Source organism: Patagioenas fasciata, chromosome 7 (genome assembly GCF_037038585.1).
Source record: "Patagioenas fasciata isolate bPatFas1 chromosome 7, bPatFas1.hap1, whole genome shotgun sequence".
NCBI lineage: Eukaryota > Metazoa > Chordata > Aves > Columbiformes > Columbidae > Patagioenas > Patagioenas fasciata.
In genome coordinates, this window is record NC_092526.1 from 13,331,073 (window position 1) to 13,355,673 (window position 24,601).

The 24,601-nt window shown below is 41.9% G+C and overlaps 1 protein-coding gene across 7 annotated transcripts in view; it reads right to left on the minus strand.

The window, feature by feature from the left end:
- Window positions 1-24,601, minus strand: part of GLI2 (GLI family zinc finger 2) — a 194,597-nt gene that overhangs the window by 141,226 nt on the left and 28,770 nt on the right. For 5 of the 7 annotated variants that reach the window (XM_065840947.2, XM_065840949.2, XM_065840946.2 and 2 more), the window contains exon 2: window positions 3,803-3,965. The exons of 1 other annotated variant lie outside the window; for it this stretch is intronic. In XM_065840947.2, coding sequence (XP_065697019.1) covers window positions 3,803-3,935 — 133 coding nt within the window. In that variant the 5' untranslated portion in view covers window positions 3,936-3,965. Of the gene's footprint in view, window positions 1-3,802; window positions 3,966-19,579; window positions 19,602-24,601 lie in introns of those variants that run through there. One more of the 7 variants, XM_071810866.1, reaches the window with a different exon arrangement.

The window sequence follows — 24,601 nt, forward strand, 5'->3', positions numbered from 1 at the left end:
ATGACTAAAATGATAAACCCCAGAATATACTAATAGTAAACTATGCTCTGACATCAAAGTAATGAGGCTGTATTTTTACCCAGCTTTAGAAATGCTAAAATTAGTCTTGACAGAGCCAGACATCAGAAAAATGTTTCAAACATAAACACCATCAATTTGGGAACTTGGTGTTTGTGTCATGCTGAGGGTGGGGTGGAGAGGGAAAGGTGCATTCTGGGCCTTGTTAAAGTCAGGCGGTTAGCATTTAGAAGAATTCGTATTTAATTTTTATTACAGGATGAGAAACCCATCTTCCTAAATACCTCTGCCTTTGAAAGAGTGGCTCATTTAAACTTCTCCTTCAGCCAGGCCCTTGGGCTTCCTGGTGGGGCTCTGCTCCAAAGTCTCTTACCTTACACAGCAACATGCACTTTTGCACTCAGCAAAAGGGTTTTCTAAACATGAAATGTCGTAAGTTGCCCTTTCAGAAGAGGAGACACTGAAAGTGGGAATCTTTTCTGCAGATCTGACTGTCTATAGCTCCTACATACTGTCATTAAAACCAGCTTCCATCTCTGTCACTCAAAAATACGTGCACCTACTAAAAGAGAAGAGAGGAGCTTTGACTCCTTGGCTGGCATGATTTATGGAAAAACAGACAATCAGGAGAGGCTTCCTTGATGTCATTTCTGTGAAGCCAATTTCTGAGCATCTGATCAATGAGTTACTATAAAAAAAAGTCACAGAAGATCTCTAAAATGGTAGCTTCAGTAGACTAAAAATATGAGACAGATTGTTAGTATGAAAAGACTTTTCTCCACTTACAGCATCAACAATACCAATCTCTCTTTTCCCACAGCCATAACTTAATCTGTTCAAGGCTGCAAATATTTAGGACAAATATCCAAAGCAATGAAACTATAAATGGAGATGTGACATGTTATTACCTTATAATGATACCGTCTAAATAATAATAAAATGAATATTCTTCAATTATTTAACTTCATTGCTTCAATTACCTTAATTATAAATAAAATCTTACGAATCTATTCATTTCTACAAGGGAAAGAGAAAACCTTATGATCTGAGAAACATGCTATGTTGGCACTCCATCTGTGTGATTCAGTAGAATAAAGGGGAAGAAATGTGTTGCAAATTACATTCGTTTGGTTCTGCAGAGCAGCTTGGTGATCTGCAGCACTAGCTGAGCCTTGCTGCCACTTTCTCACGCGCTACTACAAAGAGCAAAACCTCTACAATAAATAAAATCAAGAGTTTGTGTTGGGTGAGAATAAAGACTTGTTCGTGTGGCCCCAAAGCAGGGTGGGGGGTTTAGAGGCCCTCCCTTTAAAGCTGTTTCTCTCCTCAAGCTGAATAACATAATTAATCTCTATGCCTCATTTGCTTTCTTCTGTAAGAATATGAGCATAAATATGTATAGTTCTGGTCTGTTATGAGTAATTACACTAGTTTAGTGAAGCAAATATTTTATATTAGCATGAATACTGTGAAAGTAAAGTTTCCTTGCTACTCAGCCTTTTTGTTATCACCTGCTAAATCACACCTTGCAATTAACTGATGTTATAAAATGAGTTTATATTAATTTTTCTACTTAAAAGCACACACACCGTGCTGGTCCCTTTCAAGAGGACGCATTACATCTCACCAGAATTCAAAAGAAAGCCCTCCAAACCACGAGAGCACGTTCATCACCTGCAGAGTCCCAGGGCTAGCATCCAATCGCACGCTGCTTCCCTGCTAGCCATTTTAGGTCACTTATGAACACTTCTCTGCACAGCATGACATAGATTTCACTCTTTACATCTCATTACACAATGCTTTCATCATGATTCTCCTGACATCTTCATACAATTCTCCACTTACTTCTCTACTTCCTCTTAATAAAAGGAGAAATATTGAGCCCATAAATCATTATTTCCGAAGGCGAGAGCACACTGCTAACAGGACATATAATGCTGGATGCTTAAACACCCATCAAGTCTCTGGGGGTGCCAAATAGGCCGATGGATGTTCTACCTCAGGGGCACCCTCATTGCCATCACATCTCTGGAAATTTGGTGGCTGCTTCCTCAGTGGAGGCACTCCCAAGGCAAGTGCCAAGTAGGGAGAAGCTGTTTATTCACAACAACACATCTGTGGGTTTTCAATTTCAGCCTATGCTTGCACTTTTTTGGTGCCAATCAGCCCTTTGGATCTGTCAGTCACTGAGATGATGAGTCATGGTTCCTACAGCCTGTGCTTCTTCAATGGGGATCAAAATCTGCTGGGGGATGGCGAACTTTTGCATGTTGCCATCTCTGCCTTTTTCCTATTTCTGCTACCCAGAGAGCCTTCCTTTCTGCCACTTTGCATAATGCTCATGCAGAAGGCGGCTCAAACACATTCAGCAGCTCTGTGTAAAAGATTTTCTAGTTCTTTTTAAGAAAAACAAAAACTAACAAAATTTACCAAACACATGAACTAATACGATAGATTATAATCTAGTAGCTGCTGCCTTACTCTGTACATCTGAATCTCCCAGATCAACACAAAAATGAAAGCTGGGTAACAAATGTGTTGAAAAGAAAGGACAGATGAAGCAGATTTAAGCAATCTGGGCTGCGAGCTGTCTTCAAAACTCAGCCAACAGAAAACACAAACTCTCCAGCTGAGCTGTGTAAGAAACAGAGGAGCCTGCGGAGGAGTCGTGCTGCTCTCCTGGGGTGATGAGAAACCACCCTGCAGTGAAGGAAGGGGAGGGGAAGGGATCATTTTGAGTTAGACTCTGGCTAGCAATAAGGTATATTTTAAAGAGGAAAAAAAAACCTGCTTGCAAAGTTTATACAGCTGGAATGTCTCGTCATATCCAAACTGGTGCAGCCCCTTCTAAGTTTGTCTCCTTACGCCCTGTCCAGAAAGGACACCCTGTCCCCAGTAAGGGCAGTGTGGTGCCTCTTGGGTGGGCATAGCCTTGCCCACAGCTGGAGCCACCCTGAAGGGACCCAGCACCAATTTGGAGATCCACCAGCACATGTGTGCCAGTGAGAAATGTGTTTTCTGGGGCTGTATTTTGTCTGCCATAGCAGGCGAGAGGGGGCAGGAGCACTGCGCCTGCGCAGCCCCCTGCACACTGGTGTTACGCCCACCAAAAAACAGCACATGCCCCTGGGTGTCCACAAGAGCTTCCCAATTTACTTCAACACCAGCAGGACCAAATCTTGCCAAAAACACTGACAGAAAAAGAAATTAGGACCTGAGCTATTTCTGACTTTAACAGGAATGGCACAAATGGGGGTGTTTCTTCTTGCCCTGGGGCTGGACAATCCTAAACTCCTGCCTAACGATAAAATCCCAGCAACAATGGCTGAAGATGGTGCAGTCTGTTTAGCTCATTAGCAGGATCACAGCAGGCGGTGACAGCCCTCCCCATTCGCAATAACAGGTCACTCCCCAACTCCAGCCACCCTTTAGTTTCTCCATGGAGGAACAGCAGACACCGTGCTGTCTACACCATGCAGCCCTGGGTGGATGGTGGCAAGAGGTAACAGGATGCCTCAACTCTCCACCAGCCACCTCTCAACACTCATCCTCTCCCTCAACCCAGTCCACTTCTCTAGGAGCAGCAGTGACTTGTCTCGGTGCAGTGATGTCGTTTGGATGCCAGGCGGTGACACAGCTTCCCACTCCTGTGACCTCCGACAGCCAAAAACCCCAATAAACTCAGCATGTTCACAGAAGGACAGATGCCACCATACTTATTAAATTCTTACAGTCTAATGAAAAACACCCCTGCTGCTTTCAAAGTGTGGAAAAAGTAAAGTACCTCCTTGTGCCACTGTTGTTCCTGCAGCTGCTAAAGGAGTGGGTTTCTTCCCCGTCTCTGTAAAGCCATTCCCCTCCAGAACTGCACCTTTCCCTTCTTTTTTCCCAGCAGCAGTTGAAGCAGAAGTTTCCATCTTAGACAGGCATCTTCCAGCTCAGCAACCCTACAGGACATAAAACAAAACCAGATTCTGGTCACTGTTCACAAAACAGGCAAAAATCAGCTCCACAAGGAAGCAGCTTATGGTTCAGCAGAGCTCAAAGGCAAATGGGGAGCAGCAAAGATTTCCTGGGTTTCTAAATCTAGTAGCTCAGCCAGTACAGGCAAAAAGGGCACAGCCCTGCAAAGGGATGGGTATTCTCACATCCCACTGGCTTCAGGCAGTTGAAGACCCTAAAATGATCAGGACCAAAATATGGTTTCTCCCCACATAAACTTGGGCTGTATAATAGAACTGACAGGCCCAAAGGGTTTTCCAGGGTTAAAGGACAAGTAAGACACAAAAATTTAACATATATAAAACCAATCTTTCCATGCCATACATGACCTAGCTCATCGTAGCAACAAACTGAGTCAGCTAAAAAATCTTTCAACAAAAATGCAGATAAAAACACATTTAAGGTGCTGTGTGTTGCAGGGGATTTTTTGTTTTGTTTCCCCATCCCAGTTGGTGCTTATCCTATGCACTGGTTCTGAACCAGTGCCCTGGTCAGAACATCTTCATCAGTGTTTACAGACAAGCCATGGCAGCTCTGTCGGAGCCCTTCCAGCTCTCACTGATAAGAACCAATATCCACCAATTCCTCTCCCTCCCAAGCAAGTTCTGCTGTCATGACTGGTTGCATCCCCAAATCAGCTACAGCTTTATCCCCATTACAAATGGTGAATTAAGTGCCTATGAAAGCTCCACAAAACAAGAAGTTATCAAAGCACAAATAATGTGTTTCTTTTAAATTGGATTGCATGAAAAATAACAGCTCCTGAACCTTTTGTTAGATTGATTGTTTGTTCTACATGACTCAAACTTTTCTCGTCTCCCAAAAACAAACATAGGTGGATCCTAAATGTAACACAAATATGAGACTTCTTTTAAATGAGGAGAAATGCTTCATTTCTGAGCACAAATACTTTTGTTCACCCTATTTTAACTTGCTTTATTTCAAATGTCTCCACCTGACTCTTGTTTTCACGGAACCCACACTTAGCTGGCACTACTGGCCTCAGGCTGGGCTTGGGAAAACCCGCTACTAATTCCTCCTTTCCTTTCTAATTTTAATGCAGATCTGCAATATTTCACATGCAAATTTTCAGATGCAAGTTTTTTCAGCTCCTGAGATACTCTGGAGCACACTGGCTGTTTGCCTTACTGGAATTAATGGGATCAGCCAAAAAAAATGTCTGGGAAACCAGAATTACTTTTTTCCTGTGTGGGCAGTTTTACTGCCATGGTGCCAGCTCAAACTTCCCTCCCTTCATTCTGAAGGATTGACTTTTGAACATCTTGGATTAAAAAGCTAACTCTCCTGAAAACTTGAAAGCACAAATATTTCAGATACCCCCATAATCTGATCTGTAGCTTTTACCCTTTAGTTGTTTGTGAACCTGGCATATGCATTTATTTTTATGATCGTTGGGTTTTTTTGTTTGTTTTGGGGTTTGTTTGTTTGTTTTCCTCTTGCTATTTTGCTGTTTTTCAAGCAGGTTTTGTGCTGTAACTTCAATGTGGATGAGCAGGAAAGTGAAGTCCTTTTTCCCCTCTGCATGATGAGCTCTGTGGCTCAGCACAGACAGCACATGACTCCATGCTCCCAGCTCCCTCTCACCCACCTTTGGAGACCCTCCATGTTGTATGGCTGTTGTAGACAGGCTGTCCCAAACCACTTCTTCCTCTGAGATTCTTTAAAACTTTCCCATAAATATAAAGCCAATCCTTGCTGGCACCCCAGAGGGACCTGGCACATGGTGGACACGGTCCTCCAACATTAACGCCACCACCTGGGCTCCAGCAGGATGGTGGCCCACCGAGCACCTGTGTGCTGCAGCCCAAGCAGCTTATCCCAGGAGCCTTCAGGCACAGTTTGCATTAATGGGACAACTAAGTGATGGATCTGTGCTCACCATTTTCAGCTGTTAAACAGAAAAGCTTGCACTGGAAATGACAGGACCCACAATTACAGGCTTTACTGATGACACAAGGCTCCAGTGAATACCAATGTGGCCCCTTGAGGTCTTGCCCTGGCATGTGCTGGGTTTGATGGCAAGCACGGGATGGGTTCCTGGGGGCCAGGACTTTACAGCTGCTTAATCCAGAAATCAGGTTGGGTTACAGACCACGTATGAAATAAATACACTCAAACTGGAGGAGTATTTGACCTAGGTCTGACAGCCTAGGCTTCTGTTCATTAAGCAAATAAACTTCAGAGGCTATATTACTAGCCCCCCACCTGTTTCTTCTTAGTCCCTCCTTTCAAGGCTTTGCACTTTTGTTTGAAACCAAACCCTTGCCCTCGCACCCCTCCCAGCTTCCCCCCTCCCCGGTTACCCTGACCCTCAGGGCAGCCTCATGCCTGGGGGAGGTTCCCTGGGTGCTGTGGAGCACAGCAGCCAGGGACGGGAAGGAAGAAATGAGTAAGAGAAACTGTCCTCCTGTAAAACATGCTTTTTTCCAGAGAGGTGCCTGAAATGAGACCTCTAAATCCCTGCCACAGACACCTCAGTAAGAACCCAGTTTTTCAGATGTGTCATTTATCCAACTGGAATTTGACAAGAGATCAGGCCTGTATTTGAAAATCTGGCATTTGTATCTGTATGCTCTATTTTCACATAAACTATGAATTAAAAGAAAAAAAAAATCAAGTGTTTTTAATAAACAGTTGTATTAAACAGGTAAATCCTTCTCAAATGCTGGATTAGGAGAAAAAAAAAATCAGCAACTACTCTAATCTTACAGGATTTAGGGTAATAAGTCTATAATTATTTTTGCTTCATAAAGGTGCTTGGGGCAGAGCAGGCTGGATACAAGGCTCTGAGCTTTCCCCCAAGTCAGCAGCAACAAAAAGTTGTTCTTCTTGCACAAATCCATGGCCAGAGCTGACCGTCCCAGCCCAGAAGGACACAAGCACCCTCCCTGACCAGATCCTGCCCTTCTTAGCACCTCCACCCACCAACACTGACTTCACATCCCACCTCTTGAGGTTTCATGGACAATGGCTGGGAGTCAGTGACCAGCAGACTCCCACACTGTGCTTTGGTGCAGAGGGTGACCAGGATGCAGCACTGGTTCTCTGGAGATTTAGGTTCCTATCTTGGCTCTGCTACAGTCTCCTCTGTGTCCTTAGGCAAAAAGCTTAACCTCTCTCACAGACGGTTTCCACAGCCATCAAATAGGAAATAGTGCTTTGCCCTATTTGCAAAGTGCTTTGAGATCCTCAGAGGCACAAGGCTATGGAAGTCTTTTTATTACCGTTATAAGAAGATATATTGATAGAGGCAGTCAATCCACACCATCCAGGAGCACGACATTCATTTTTTAAGCAATACATAGTTTGCTTTCTGTTCAATGCTAAACTTTTTCTGCTGCTCTGTGCCACACAGAATTTATAAATTCAATGACAGATTAATCTTAACAGTGAGCCATTTGGCATGAAAAAGGGTTTCACAGGGAGCCTGCTTTTTCCTGTAAAGAGCATGCATTTAGGAGAGGCTATACGGAGAAAGACCCTGTGCACTTATTCAAGCACAAGTCTCTGCCCTCCATCATTACTCAGAATTAGAAACCCAGAATGGATTACTCAGATTGTTCCTAAGGTTTGTAGCTTTCTCTGCAGGAGGAAGGTTGAGTAATTGATTTTGACACTAATACCAGCACTGTTCATATGCCCTGTAATATAATTCTGCAGCGACACTAAAAAGGCAGCCATCTGAGGTCTGAACAAGGAAAGTGCTATATGATTTGCCCTAGACAACCTCAGCTATTTTAACAGCTGCATTGTATATTAAAAGGGAGAAATCCCAACAGAATTAAAAACAACAAAGTCACATTTGCCATCCAGGGAAAACAAGAAACCATAAACTTTCCTAATAAAACAATCCCCCCTGCTAAGTCCTTGAGGAATAGTTAAAAGTGCTGTCCCAAAATGCCTGTCTCTTTTGGAGGGCATCAGCCTGAGTGGGACTGCCAGTAAACTTGGGAATAAACAGATACTCATCAGCCATACGCCCTGCACACCCTTTTCTCAAAAAGGCATTATTTCCTTCTTCGAGATTTTCCTTTTGCTAGAAAACCTCCTTCTCCACCCCTAGACAGAGGAGAAAACAGATTTCTGCCCCCTCAAGTTTTTCTGTGAAACATGAATAACTAATTTTAGCCATCTTTCCTCAAAGACTAAGTAGCAGCATGGGATCAAACCTCTCTGACAGGAGGGCAGGCACCACCAGTGATGTTGTGACATGGTTCCAATCCTCCAGAAGGCACCACAGTTGTCAAATGCCACCTTCGTGCCTGGCAGTCCCATGCAGGGGCAAGAAGGGGTTTCCAGAAGAGGCTTCCAGCAGCCAACTTTTGTGAATATTGTGGGCTTTTTCAGACCGATGTCTATCTTCTCCTTCATTTTAAGTCCATCTCTATCTGACCTCCTCATGCATAGCCCCAGCAGCACCAGTGAGGTGTCATCACCCGCAAGGGGACTTGCTGGAGGTGCGATGGCTGCTGACTCAGACACCACCTCCACTGTAGTGCAGCCAGAATGAAGCCCCACTGCTGCCGTGGGAGCTGGGATACCCAAGGGCAGCCATGGCACAGCTCTCACCAGGTTTGTCCTCATGCACCCACAGGGAGATACTCCATCTGTTCTGCCACATCACCCTCATGTGGGTACAATATCACGTTTGGTAGTTTCTCTGGTGTGCTGTTTTAGTCAAGATAAGCAAAGAGGTACTCCCACCATCTCTTCTTTTGGAATGGACTGTGTCATACAGCTAAAGCCTTCTGGATACATGATCTACTTATGAAATTAAATGTGAGCCAACTATTTTGAACATTGGCTTAATACAGTGGCTGCTGTGATCCTTTTCAGTCTCCCAGGGTCTGAGCCAAATTATGTTCTCAATTACACAGAAGTAGCAGCAGTTAACCCGGTGAAGTCATAGGCTCTATACCACAGCAAAACTTGACCCCTCTATTTTCTTTTATATCAGCAACAACTTTAAATTACTCAAGAAAGTTTTTTTTCTGTACACATGCCTCTACTAAATATTGGGACTATGCAAACATGCTGTCTGTTGCTGACGGATCTACAAGTGTTTACAGAATATCAATCTCAGTAAAAGCAGAATAAATATTAATTCAGAACTAATAACTAACTTTTGGCTCCTCCTGACATAAGATTTCCCATCTTGACTTTTCTTAGGAGTGGTCTGCTTGGGCCAATCCTACAGGGTTGATGACACATGGAAACCAGAGCTGTATGCTGGGGCGTTGCATGTGTGGAGCAGTAGCTGTCTGTCTGGAGGCCCTTGCTGCCCGTCTGAGCATGAGAAAGCTTCTGTGGTGGGTCCCTACCAGCTTCTGGGAGATGTTATGGGGAGTGAAGAAAGGAAGTAGAGACAACCTCATGCTGACAGAAGTGGCGTTAGGAGGGTCGAGGACTCCTTCCATTTTTCTACCTCCTTTCCCAGCTCCTGTTTAGAGAAGAGCAATACTGGGCTGCCAAAGAGAGGGAAGAGGGGGTTGTACTGGCTTTCAGCAAAGAGGATACAAAGACGTATAAGTTCTGCCCACCCACCCCCAAATGTAGGGCTAAGACTGCTAAGGAAGCTGGGTGTTCATAAGGCTTCTCCAAACAGTTTCAGCCTGTGGCAAAAGTTGCATCACTCAAATAAATGAAGGGGAGGAGGGAAAGAAAAAAAAAAAAAAACCAAAAAGAGACGGAGCTGGCAACACTGCAATAGTTATACAGGTTCTGGAATGTACAAAGTCTGAAATCAGAGACTTAGCATCTCTTTTGAACTTCAAAAACAACAAGTCTCTTCAAATCACTCTGTTAATTGGCTTTAAATTAGAGTTCTAAGTTTAATGAACAAATCTTTCACATACAGCATGAAACGGATATGCTTCTAGATTAACTTCCTGATCAACACCATCTGCCATTTCCATATGGCAACAGCAAACCAAAAGCACGAGGAAGAAGTCACTCTTGCCTTACTGTGAGGGGTCAAAGTGCACCCAGGACTGCCTGGTGCTTGGCAGCATTTCTGTAATGTGATAACTTCAGAATGTCTCCTCCAACCAGCTCCAGAAGATCTAGGGATATTGCAGGCACCAATGGGCACAACTCTGCTCAGGGTGGTAAAGAAAGGAGGCAAAGTATGGAAAAATGTATGATTGGAAGGAGGCGTGAGGGAAGGAGAGATGTTTGCATGGATGGTTGGTTGGCTGTGGAAAGAGCAGAGGGTTTCTGAAGGTGGAAAGGACCTGGAAGACAGAGAAGAAATAAAGGGAGAGAAGGATGGCCATACAGACTAGGGTAGGCAAGACCTTATTGAAGAGTATGAATGAATGGAAGCACAGGCACAAGACAGGCTATGGCAAATCCCATGGAGAAAGAGGAAGAGAGAGGCTTCAGACAGACCTGGTACCATGGGAGATGGAGATACACATGTCTGGGGCAGGACAAGACACGACATGACACCTAGCATGGCAGGGACAGGGCAGGGAGGCATGGCACAGAGGGAAGAGAGAGAAAACATTCAGGAAACTTGCAGGGAAGCAAAATGGACAGAAACAAGGGTCTCAGGTGGAAGAAGTATGCCCTACAAACAGCTCCGAGGAATGCAGTGCTCCAGCATATTCTATCACTCTTAGAAGCTGAAGTACCTAGACACAAGAATACATTCCACTGCTTCACATCATGCCAGGCACATGAAGGAAAATAATGCCACACACACCTCAGAAAGAGTCACAAGTACTGTTCCTCCCTGCACTGACCACAGTGGCCTTCCACTTATATCAAACAAGGCCAGTGGAGTTAGTAGTGGTGATCAGAAATTATCACTGTATGGAAGGTCTTTAAGCATTCAGCTAACTGCTCCAGAACTAGCATCCACCAGCTGGATGCTCCTTGTAGACCTTTCAGCAGGGACCAGACACTAACAGGCCCTGGGCAGCAAGGGTGCAACACCAGTGTCTACACAGAGGGCACCTGGTCTTGGGCAGAGCTGACAGATGTGGCACAGGACCTACGGGAGATAAGCATCCTTCAGGAGCATCAACCAGAAGCCAGGTTATCCTAGGAAAACCCATGGCACCAGATGACAACACTGAGGCCACTGATTGAAATGTAAATGCTTTTTCCATTTCTAAAGCCATTTACTTTCTGGGGTCTGGTTATTGGAAAGGAGATGATATTGAATAAAGGAACTCACATTTCACTCATTCTTTGGGTTTAGCCTGCTGTTCATATTTTTCACGAACACTAACATCACTTTAGTATTCCTACTTCTTTACAAATAAGAACAATTTATAAAATATCAGATAAATTTGAGTTGTTGCCCCACTTCAAGTACATTTTCAAGTTGCCAACCTCAGAGCCTTGAACAGAAATTATCTTTCAGATGCTGGGTTATAAACAATTACAATACAGCATCAAAACGCACAAGCAGACATAAAAGCTCAAAGCCAGACACAGATTCGGCATTGGTCCATGCTGAAACATGCAGGCCAGGGTACATGACTTTAGCTCCCCTCTCTCAGAAGTTATCTTTGTTTCTTACTTTGGAAGAACTGAGAAGATGTAAGAGTGAGAGCTGGAGGGAAGAGCCTTTTGTGGTGGAACAGGAAAACAAAGTCATGCTTGTACTTTTACAAAGCCAATCCGACATGTCTTATCATGAGAAAATTTATACTATGCGAATTCCAACATGCGAAAAACCATCAGAGAAGATAATCAAGACACTCCTGCATTCATATTCTGTGTTAACATGCTGCAAAAATATGGGAGGATGCAACCAGGTAAACAAAAATTGCTATAAGTGATGCATCACCATTATAACTGGTCCATGAATCTTCACTTAGTTTTTTGTTTATTTGTTTGGTTTTGTTGTAAGGGTGAGAGAACTTTGCAAAAGAGTTGTCTAAGTTTGGTTTTTTGATGTAAATCCAAAGAAGTTTTTAATTCCCTGTTATAGAATTTTCTGGGTTTTTTCCAAAAATTCATTTAAAAAAAAAAGTAAATATTACCTATATGTGTATACACATATCTAATGAAAAATATCATTTTCATTTCATTGCATACCAAAATAGGAAAAGAAAGAAAAAACAACAACAAAAAAGAAACAAAAAAAGAAACAACTAAATGGAGAACAAAAAAAAAAAAAAAAGAAAAACCCTTCATCAAGTGTTCGTGCTTCAACAAGAACAGAAACTGTTAGTAACTAACACGTCAGATAAAACATCTGTGGTGCTTGGCAGTTATACCAGGGTGGGTAACAGCTAAACACAGACTGTATTAAGACCAGGGTGGAGGACCAGTAATTAAACTGTTTACAACAAAATTAGACTCCAATTACAAATCAGTAATAATTAACCTATTGACTTTTCAGCAGGTTTATGAGTAAAATATACTAAGAAAGTAAATTGCACATACTACAAGCGGAACAGAAACTCTGATTCTGAATAGAGATGTTCGTGCAGTTTCCACAGGGTGAGTGAGGGTCAATACTGGACATTTGGCTAAAATAAAAAAGCTGCCTTGAAATCAGATTTGAGGTAGCTTTTGAGAAGATGGAAGTGAATGTTTTGTTGGCTGGTGTTGACTGAAGGAGAATCCTCTCCGGGTTTTCACTTCCATGCTTTAGGAGTTTGGGCACTTTCAACTCTCATGAATGAAACCCCAAATACAAACCACATGCAATGAAGTGTAATGGATTTGCTTTATGTAGGGGTGGGATGAGTAATATTGTCTTGTAGAGACTAGTCCATCCAGATGACACTGAGCAGGCTCCAAAGCCTGGATAAGAAAACCCTCCATTTGGCTCAAGGAAGGAAAACCTTTATTTTGAGCAATGAAAGATGAAGGTTGCAAAAATCCCTATAGCAACTGTGTTTTTTCAGAATATGTTTCATTACAAAATTTTGGTTTATTTTTAAGCATTCCAGCTCACTTCAACAGCCTATTGAATCCTCCCTCCAGAGGCACACGTGTAAGTATGTAAAAGAGAGAAGCCTGGGAAGCAAAAAAGAATGTAATTAAAAACAAAAAAGCAACACTTGAATTGGCTCGTTTTCCTCTGCTGAACACATACACCACACAAGCTGCTATTCCACACTGGGAAGAAACACATATTGTCTTTATAAGACTACAGTTGCCAGCTGAAGGCAGGATGCAGACCACATTAAATGGTTGGCAGTTCATAAACGAGAGAATGGAGAAAAATTCATCCAGATGGGAATTGGAGAAGAGTTTCTGAGAGGATCATAGAGTATTTGGGGTTCGAAGAGACCTATGGAGGTCATCAAGTCCAGCCTGCAAATGCCAAAACTATCAAAATATCTGACAGTCAATGTAGTAGGAGAGGACAGAGCTATGTAGGACGTACCCATGAGCCACAACCCAGCCCAGTCTGCAAGGACACAAGCACACCAGTGAAGAAAAATTCAAGAACAACCCAGAGTGTTTGCAAGGAACTTTATATGAGGAAGAATTAAATTAATACTCTGAACAGTGCTCATTTCTACGAACTGTGACTCAAGTTATAGGGCCATATACAATTCCAAAAATAAATGGTTAAGCAAGGGGTGAAAGGCAGAGCCCCTCCATTTTCAGCAGTGCAGGTCCATCTTCTACAGAGAAAAGAGACTGTACAACATGGCTGGCTGTCATTTCAGTAGAAGGGAATAAGTCTTTCAGGAGACAGGCTAAAGTATTCAGGAGGGTATTAGACTAATGACAAAAGACAAGGGTGAAAATGAGCACTCATTTAGCCAGAAATCAAGATGTCAAGATTAAAATTAATCAAGGTACCAAGGGACTCAAAGAGAAGAGATTCCTTAATTGTGTAGACTCTAACACTGTGGATCTGAGTAATAAACAAGAAGTGGAATAGCTCATTTAATACACAAATTAGTCGTAACCGGTATTGCTGAATCGGGTGGAAACATTCATATGACTGAAGAGCTATAATCATTTTGTGTATCCACGTCTGGAAACAGATACAGTCATGAAGTTTGTCAGTGACAAATGGCTGTAAACATGGTAAATAAAGATGGTTGCTTTGTACCAGTGACCTGCTCTTTATCCCTAGATCAGCTTCATACAAAGATTATATATTTTAAGGCAACCACGTACAAAGCCACACATCTGGAAAACAATTGATTAAAATGACAACTGTGTTTTGAGAAACACTGACTGGAGACACTTTGAAGTTTATGGTGGGCAAACAGTGGCTGACAAGTTCTATGGAGGTTGCTGGTATCTAAACAACTAAAGCAAAACATGTTTGTCTACACAGAACCTGGGAGGTTATAATGCCTCTCTCTCTCACCCAGAATTGACTGTTAATGGAACACCACACCTAGCTCTGCTGCCCAAAATTCAAGCAGAAAAATGAAAACTGCAAAGGCTCCAGTGCCATCCATGAGAAAAATGAGAAGAAATCAAAAGAGAAGCACTTGCAGGATAACGTGATTAGTGATATTAGTACATACATAGTCAACAAAAAATTGGTAACAGATGCTTTTTGATCCAGAGGTAAGGGACATTACAAGAATCTATGGCTAAACCAATCCCAGTTACCTATAACAATTACAAAGACTGAGAGCTAGAAGTTAAACTAGAGATGTTCAGGTTCTCTTTCAACAGAGAAGAGCACTGGATTCAGGCTGGTGACAGAGTCTCTAGCACTGAAGAGCTGACATTTTGCTCTGATATTTTTCCAGAAGGTCTACTGTTGTCCAAGACTCGTCACTGGACATGGATGGGTTGAAGTTTCTGATGAAGCCATAGAGAAAGACTAGTTCAGCACCTTGATTGTCTCTGATCTTATGCATCTATATATCATGGTGATATAAATGGTCGATTTGCCATACATCCACAAATGAAAACATCTGCATTTATAATTATTGAATCTTACCATGCCTGTTTCTGCTGATAAGCAAAACTAACTTCTACCTTCCAACTTCTCTATTTTTTGTTTTGTGATAAGGACTTATTAAGACTCATGTGATAAACATCTTCCAGAAAACTGATAAACTGTGATGTGTTTATGTCCTGCCAATGGCAATGTTGCTGAGGATACATTCCTTTACTATGCAGTTTTGTCTACTGTGCTACAAGTATTTTGATGACTGAGACAGATATAAAACCATCCACCAACAGAATATCATGCAACTTTTACTTGGTAGCCTACAAGAAATGATTTGGTTTCTGGTCTGGCAAGTAGCTGCCAGAATCAAATAAGGAAAGAAATAACATTGTAATTTATGTTATCCTCTTGTTATAAAACCTAAGGTGAAAACCTCCCTTCTCCACCCCAGCAGTGTTGTCTCCACAGCCTACAGAAGACTGGAAACGTGAGGTCTGATCCTCTGCTGCACTGCAGCACCGGTTTCACATACAAAACAAGCTGGGCTGACATGCCAGCACATCTCATGTCCACAAAACTTACTGGAACAAAACCCAAGCTAGCAGTAAACTTTTGATAGATGTCGGCAGGTTGCTATGGTTCAGAGGAATGGTTTAGGAACAACGTTGTGTGTACAAAACTGGGTAGCTGAAGCAAAAGAACCATGTGTGGTGGTAACCAGGCCAAGCACTGAGCACTGGAAACTGCATTCACTCTTCCTGGGTCCCCGCAACAACTCAGAGGCTGTACCAGACATTGGGACACAGTGACTGCTGTGGCCACTAGACAACATATGGAAATATTTTAATTTTTTTTTTTTTTTTTGCTATTTCATTACATAAGACTCAAATCATTGAGGCTAGCCTGAGAAGACCCTGTAAATATTTCCTCCTTGTTTGCTTTTCTTGCTTGATACTACCTAATTTAAGACAAAATGCAAAGGATTAGTATAAATTCTTCAGGACAGAGCCTTCTATAGGAGTATACACACACATTTATAGTTTTTTAGTACTGCTAGTAATAGTTATTATTTATCTTGTACTTACTGTACATTTTTTCTGTAGTATATTAATGCACACGATAGTTATATTCTAGGTCTGTTTTTTTTTTTTTTCTGCATACAAGTTTGTTTGGTTCTTTCTAGAGAAAACAGTTTAAACAGCATAATCTTTTACTTCCCAGCTACAACTTCCTCCCTGCTCCTAAAGTTTTATCTGCTCTTTTCCTCTGATCACCTTACTCCTCCAAAAGCATCTTCTAATCCATGTCACAGCCACGTTTCTTGCTCTCTTTGCCCTTTTGCTTTCTCTATTCCTTTTCCTCACAAACCCAGTCTGCCTGTCCCTAAAAAACAAATCCCACTTGTGCCTGTAACTCTCATTCCATCTTCTTCCTCATTCACAGCTAAGATGTATCTAATCTTCTGTACACAGTTGCCTCTGGGATTTCTCTATGCTAAGTCTTTCCTATGTTTTACTCATAGATTGACCTAGTTCAGACCTGATTCCCTCCAACCACATAGAAAACTCAGTCTGCCTCTCAAATACCTTAGAAGGTGGCAAAGGATGCCAAATGCTGTAAAGGTGGATAGCATCTTGTTTGTTACTCCAGTGTGAAACCTGGGGTGGTCCCTTGGTTCCTGCAGCCTCACTGTAAGATTTTGCGTGGCGGTCACCTCTGACTCCTGCTTCTTCCTTCTGCACAATGTCTCAGAGTTTGGCACTTCCCTGAGCTTCCTGCCACTCACCTACACAGTTCAAGTCAAAACACCAGCCTCTAAGCCATTCATTTTCATTTACGGCAAGTTCCTTTACATCAGCTCTAATGAGTACAAAGCTGATTTCACAGCCATTCAGAATATGGGAGCAAAGAGCATTTTCCTAGCTTGTCACTTTGTTCCTGTCACTTTGCTTTACATCCTTTGATGGCATGCTCTTTTGTTTTGCCAAAACCATTGTCTCCTCTTTCAAAGCCCTTCAAAGCCTACCACACTACGCTTTCAGTCTCATTGCCTTCTGGGAGACTTCAGCAAACACATATGCACTTTCTTCCATCAGGGTCTAAATATGCGGGTTTTGGGTTGGTTTGGTCATATGCACCAGAGATATCCATCCACTCCCAGTCTCATTCATAAGCAGTTTTCACCAATAAAAATATGAACTTGGAGTGCCTTCAATTCTATCACAGGACTCCAAGATTAGAATCAGATCCCCTTAGAGAATCAGGAAACAGCGAACATATCTGTTAGGACCCATTGTTCTGATTTTAGGAGAAATGTTATGGTGCTTTGGTTAACTGTCTTTGCACTGTATTTTTCCTCAAGTAAGTGAATAATCATTTGTGTAACTCATTTATCATATCTCATTTGTCCCTCACTAAAAGAAGGAATGTACTTATATCCCCTTACTATCTGCATAACACATAGTGTCAGGACACCTCAACATTCAAAATTATACACTAGAAATACTGAAACACCTCTTCAAGTATTCATCCTAAAAGCTGTCACAACCCAACACTTAACTGAAAAGCAAGTTAGGTTTTTCTTTTCTGAAGAAATTAAACATATGTTATTGACCATCTCTACAGTCGCCCAGTTGAGCCCACACAATTTCTTGTCTTTAAAAGATGTCCACAGCTACCCAACCCTTGGTACCACTCTGTCCCCTTGGGCTTTTCCCAGCCTTTCATGTGAGTGAGACAGCTCAGCACACTTTCTATTTTGGAGCCAGTATCTCCACTGCAAACTCAGATTTTCACAGATTTATTGTTAGCTTATAAACTGTTTATTCGAAAAACAGTTAGAGAAAATGTATCTTTTGAAAACAAAAATTGTTGGCCACCCCCAAATCATTAGTGACATACTGAGAAAGTGTTAGATGTCTTCCCTTAGCACCCTTGTAACCAAAGATCAGTCTTTGTTTATGTGAATATATCCAGCAAATGCCTTCAAAGAAATGAACCTGAAGTATGCACAGGGTTGTCTTTTCATCACTGCACCCCGGTGAGATTTTTAGAGCAGAGGACTGGTAGCTGTGAACAGTCATTAATGTTTAACCCTTCCCTTTTGCAAGCCAGTGCAATGATACAAAACAGACCCAAGGCCACGTGGCTCCTTCCCTGTCTTTTGGCTGGGACCTGGACATGACCACTCATACTGCGTGTCTTGCAGAAAACTCTTCCAGATTTTACCAGACCTGTGGTCTTTTAGGTTACAGCCCCTACAGCTACACAACTGTACCAACAGCTAAAGGTGTATTTCAGGACTGTGAAAATCAGCAATCAAAGGAACAAACTGCTAGTAACTCCAGCACCATACACAAATTACAGTGCATGCGAAAGCTCAAAGCAAACAACATCATGTGTAAATAACTTCAGGGAAAACACGCGGAGGAAGAGGTCTATTTGTTAGAGGAATAAATTATTCCTGTCTCCTCAGGTGCAATGGAGCAGGCCTCAGCTCCCAGGACAGGCCCACTGGGGAAGAAGGGGGCTGTACGCACCCTTGTCCCACCCCACTGTGTCTTTGCCAAGAATTGTGACTGTACTACCAATAAGCATAAAAATCTGTACATAATTAAGTGCAGTAACTGCTTAGGAGGAGAGTAGAATAAGCCATGACCTACGAAGGAAAGCAATAAAGTAAAGTCTCAAAATGTTTACAGTACTTCTAAAAGACACAAGTTGCCGTTTCCTGAAGTACCTAACCCTGTCACTGTGTCACAGTGCACAAGAAACCAAATAGATGCCAAAATGGAATTATTGCCCAGTCTATTTTACTGTTGTCGAAGCTGAGGGGAAAACAAATTGAAGTAACAGTGAAAAGGGTTTTTTTAAATGCAATTTTGCTTCCATAATAGTACATGAGGACAGACATATGACCAGTTAGACAGCCTTTCATTCGAACCCATCTTAACACAGAGCAAAATGTTCCTATAAAGGAACAAAAATTACTAGCTTTCAGAACACACTGAAATTTATGTGAGGAGAACAGGCTATGATAATCTAATGTATCCAACAACAGAGTTTCACTATACATCCACTTAACATATTTAATCAGATTTCCTTTGGCTGAGACACTCCGATTGCCCTCTTAATCATCCCTCTAGATCTATAGCATCTTGACCTTCTCGGACAACAACACCACACAGAACAATTGCTTTTCATGCCATCCTTGGAAAATTTCTCTGCTGTGCCTTCTTGGAAGTTGGTTGCACCATCCAACTAATTCTGCTGTACCATATGAGTACTAACCCCCAACATCCTTAATAAATACAAACACAATTTTCTAGAGCTCTGTTTCCAGAACAACGTAACTTCATACTGATACATGGTAGTGACAACCAGAAAGGTGCTGAGATTTCTAAAGAGTTACTCTATGCTAGTGGAGGAAACATGCATAACCAGGCACCTGCAGTCACTATTCTCATCTAGTTTTGACTTCTATTGGTCTTGGGTCCTCAGAGGGATCAAGTAGTCTTACCTGTCCCTCCCTTCCAGATTTATTTCTCTGACCCACAAAATCCCTCCACTGCAGCTTCCAGCTTTAACTCTCACCTTTAGACAGGACCCTCATTGAGAAAAAAATGTGCCCTCTAATTCTCCAGTCCTTCCTAAAGCTTCCAGAGCTGCCAATAAATTCCCAATGCTGATGCATCTCACCTTCGACAGCTGGCTCCTTTGTTCTGCAGAGGGAGCATCACCCTTTTACACTCCCACAGGAGAAGCTGGGAAAATTCTGCTTGCAGCTGTCCGAAGGAGTTTCTACCTGTTTGGTGAACATTTGAAGTTCAGAAGTTGATGATGCACCTCTTGGCAAACACCAGGTCATGCCATGACGCAGCAATTGTGTATTCTCATACAGATCTCCCCAGATTGTCACAGTGCTGCCTAAGAACTGTCACGCCACAACAGACAAACGGTCCTGCTCATCCAATACCCTGTCTGACAGAAACCAGTGATGGATTCTTCAGACTAAAATATGAAAAGGTCATTTTCATTGCCTGTTATTAGAGTAAGGTAGCAGAGGGCAAGGAATTTTGCGAGCTGGGGCAGCAGATGATCTCTTTGTGCTATGCAAGGTGAAGTGAGGGCTTCTCTGGATTTGTATACTGTAACCAGAAACACTATTACCTTTTCATAGAAACAGCTCAGTCTTCCTTGTAACTTGAAGAGCTACATGCTATTTTACTAAATGTACCATAAACATACTTTCACTTCTCAAGTTAATCACAATTGCCTTATAGGAGATTAACACCATAAAGCACTTTCACAGCTGACTTGTCTTTAAAAAAATTCCCAGAGTTAAACTTGTATAAATAATATAAGTGACATGGAATATAATTATTAAATGTTGTCATTTTGGAAGAAAATTAATTAGCAATAGCTGTAGCTGTCTTGTGTCTATTTAAGCAGTGTGCATCTCAATTAAAATTTAATTGCAACAGATTCAGTCACAGCAGGGAAAAGTGATGGAAATGAAAAGCAGTCTGATCCTATATTGCTGTTTACAAGAGAAAGCGTAGTAGAAACTGGGGGAAAAGGGGAACAGAGGGACAGGAAGGTAAGAAAGCAAATTCACAGAGCCGCACTGCTGTGCAGTCAGGGTGCTCAGCACCAGTGGGTGCTGTTTGTTCACAAAGCAGCTGACTGGTATCAGACACCAGCACAAACAGGAGTAAAATCAGCTGTTTGAAGAGCTGTTGCTTCATATCACAGTCAATGTGTTCACAAAAACCCCTGTGGTGTGATGGACAGCAATGTTTTCCATGTTACTATGCTCTTTGCTTTAACCACCTCCTTGAAATCAACCTGGAGAACTCCTAAAACACTTAAGCAAAAAAAAAAAACAGAAAGATCTTGAAGATAAAGTCCTTCTGAAGCTGTAAGTCACTAGAGGTACAATGATATGTTTTGAAGAATAGCAACCCCCTCCAGGTGGATTTGAAAAGCAACTGTTGTCCTATATAGTTTTGGATGCCTTCTTTAACAGAGGCAAGAGGTGACTCAGGTGTCACCATCATTCACATGTGGAGGATTTTAGATGTCCGTGCCAAGATGTTTTAAAGAAATTATACAGCCAAGAGGAGTTAGGTACTCAGCACATCTTTGCACATAGAAGATGTTCCAGTGAGTCTCTAAGAAATCCAGCGGTCAATTCTCCACACTCTTTTGAAAATACTGACCTATGTCTAAACCACAGTATTGAAAACAGAGTTTTTCCTCCATCATTCGTGTCTCAAGATTCAAGTTATCTACAACCTGCTTACTTGAATATGTAATTCACATCTCAGACAAAAGAGAAAAAAAATACTATTTCTGCAGGGTGCAAATTATATTAAAAAAAAAAAGTGCAGAATCTTGAGTTCATTTGTGACAAGCAAATAAAACAGGAACAAAAAATGAGTTGTTCTGGCCTTAAAATGTGGGCTACTTAGAAAATTTCTGAATGTAACATCATTGAACTACATATATATTCTTGAAATACTTCTGTTAGGACTTATTCAGCTTCCAAATGAGACGAATATATTCCCTCCAAATTCCCAGAGCACATTCTCTGCCAACCTGAAAATCAAGTTATAGTGTTTCTGACTGACATCATAATTATAATGTAAATTTACAGTACTTGATCATTTTGTTGATGATGTTGAAGTCATAAGAGAATCCAACTCATTCCTACCAGTATATAACTCTGCCCAACCATAAAAAAAAAAAAAGTTACTTTCTGCTGTCAAAAATAGGGGTAGCAATCTGAAATAGTATGTTCATATTAAGCATAGAGATAGTGATGATAATAATAGTAGTCATAATAACATTACTGTCACAGTCTTACAAAGCTTCTAAGGTACAGGTATGATATAGCCACGGTGAGATCAAGATTTTTATATACTTGATCCTGTTTTAGCTTAAATACAATCTATCTGTTGTTTTGTTATCAAAAGCTTAGAATAAAATTGAAAATAAGCATGCACACATGATATATTCAGTTATAAGTCAAATAGAGCTAAAATCTTCCTGGTAATGGCAGCTTGGGAAGTTCAAGCTGGACATTCAGAAAACCTTTTCCTTTAGGAGGGTCATGCAGTGCTGGAACAGGCCAACCCAAGAGGCTGTGACACCTCCATTCTTGAAGGTTCCCAAGACTGTGTTAGACCATGGCCAACTTGGCCTGGTGTTTATGACAGTCCCCACTGGCTGGAGGCCAAACGGGAGCCCCCACAAGTCTCCACCCCTCAAAATTTCTAGGATTCTGTGATTTGACACAAATTGAGAAATCTCCATGCTCTGGAACATCACCCGGTTAGCTAAGGACTCACTGTTGCTGCTGCTTAAAATCTTCAGTGTCAACCAGTTTCAGAGTGTCTATTCCAAAGGCCACTGTCACCAAACTACAGGGAAATTGCCAGGTTTACTATTGTATCTTTTTGATAAAAACAATCTCAGCTACACATGAAATAATGTGAGAGAACCTGCAAAGGCACAACTGATGATGAACAAGATGAAACATAAATTCAAAATATTATTTCCTTCTTTAAAAACAAAACAAATTAAGACCCAAAACATTTAACTAGAGAAACATTTAACTATCAAACAAGATGATCAGCATCTTCTTTCCTTCTGTAAAACAATTAAACCCCCACCCCCCCAAAAAAACCACCAACCAATCAAAATGAAACAAAACCAAAATGACCACTACCACCAAAAAAGTCCAATTCACAAAAGTCAGCTTTTTTTTTTTTTTTTTTTTTTTTAAATAGAAGGTTATCAGATTATTTCTATCTTGGCTAAAGCCCAAAGAAGAGACAGTCTATTCACTGGAACATACCCTCAGTCTCACAGATCTAACACATAGAGCATGAGTTTCTCTGTGTGTGGCACTCATATACAATTTATATGTAAGCTTCCTGAATGTTTTCAAATACACTGAATAACGGGGTATAATTTTTTAAAAATCTCTATTGAGATTTCTGTATATTAATATATAATTACATGCAGGATTTGCTGTTTACTTTTGTCTGCTACTAATTGGTATTTGAGGCAATTCTTGTTTCAAACACTTTTCAGCTCACTGTAGAGCTAAGTGTATATAAACTTCAGATCCTGCATCAGACTGCTGAGTGTACCTTTCATCACTTCGCATTATTTGGTCTTCATTTAGCTGTCACAAAACCATTTCCTTTCGTCTGCAGATTAATTACAGCCTGGTGAGATTTCAGCACAAATACCTTTGCCTGTTGGAGCCTCTGCAAAGACACTGTGATTCATGCAGTATCTATGCCTCTGGACGGGAAAATAAAGCTGCGGCAGGACATGCAAGCTGTGAGTGGATCCGATATCAAAAGAGCTGGAGCCTTCAGTGAACACCCGGCCATACCAACACAAATAAGTTTCTGCACGACTTGTTGAAGAGCCATAGCTAAACATGAGCCACCGCTTTAGTTCGTCGCTAAGCTGATTTAGCTGCACTATTCATTCATCTAGGACTAAAGATGACAAGGCAGGAAGCGTCACTCAGTAATGAATTATATGTGACACAAAAAAGCCACAGGTGTGGGTTTGAGAGACTATGTGTGCAGCCGCTGCAGCCCTGGATTCCTGTTAATTGCTCTAAGTAACTATGGAAAATGGACAGTGGGAAACTCCGTAGAAATGTGGAGAGCAAAGCAGTCCAAGAACACACTCCCACTTGTTCAAAGCAGTGAGATGCACCATTTAAACATGTGTCAACTGTATCTGATGACGACCATGTCAGTATGTTAGGTCTGGATGTTTAAATACAAAGGGCTTGATTCTTCGTAGTGCCAGAGCCGTGCTGTCAGCAAGCTGGCTGCCGCCGCCTGCCTCGCAGCTGCCTGCCCACCGCAGGCAGAGTTCGCTCCCTGCTGCTCGCGCACCAATGCAGCCCAACACAGCCCCTACCTTCCCCAGCTCCATGGGGTCCCGACTCTGGAAGGGGTTGCCCTACTCTCTGCTTTGTGCCCCTTTCTTATTTGGGACACGGTGGAAGGTTCCTCTCCTTTTAAAGCAACAGGGATTGGAGAAATGGAAACAAATATAAGGATTTTTACACATTAAAAGCCGAGGTACACGTGCTACGTAAGCCAGAGCTTTTAACACCCAAAATGCAAGAGAGCAGGTCGCAGCTTTTTATCAGCACCAGACACTACTCTTCTGTAGCCTTGACAAAGTCACCTCTCTGCTACGAACTCCTGGCAAAACCACCCTGACAGTCCTCTCCTGCCAACTTCTTCCCATTGCTCAAGCAGAGGTGTTTTACCAGCGGCAATGGGTGTGTACAAGGCCACCTGTGTGGCCTGTTTGGGAAAAAAGGACTAAGGCAAGAAAGAGATCACAGATCCAGTTGAACTCATCCTTACAATCACTGACAGCTATATATATCAGTGAGGTTGATATTTACTCAACTTTTCACTTTAATAGCAAAATATCCTTGCTCTGATGGCAAGTCTGCTCAGGCTCCGTTCCTACCACATGGGAAACCCCTCAAAGTGCTGACTTCAGGACAAAAACTTATCTGCAAGAACCCTCAAAATGAACGCATCCTTACCCACACTCAGACATGTCTACCTATTCCCTAAAAGACAGTATATTAGATCCCCTGACAAACCTTGTATGCATCTGATCAGACATGCAGAGCACAGAGATCTCAGGGATAATGTTTGCTGC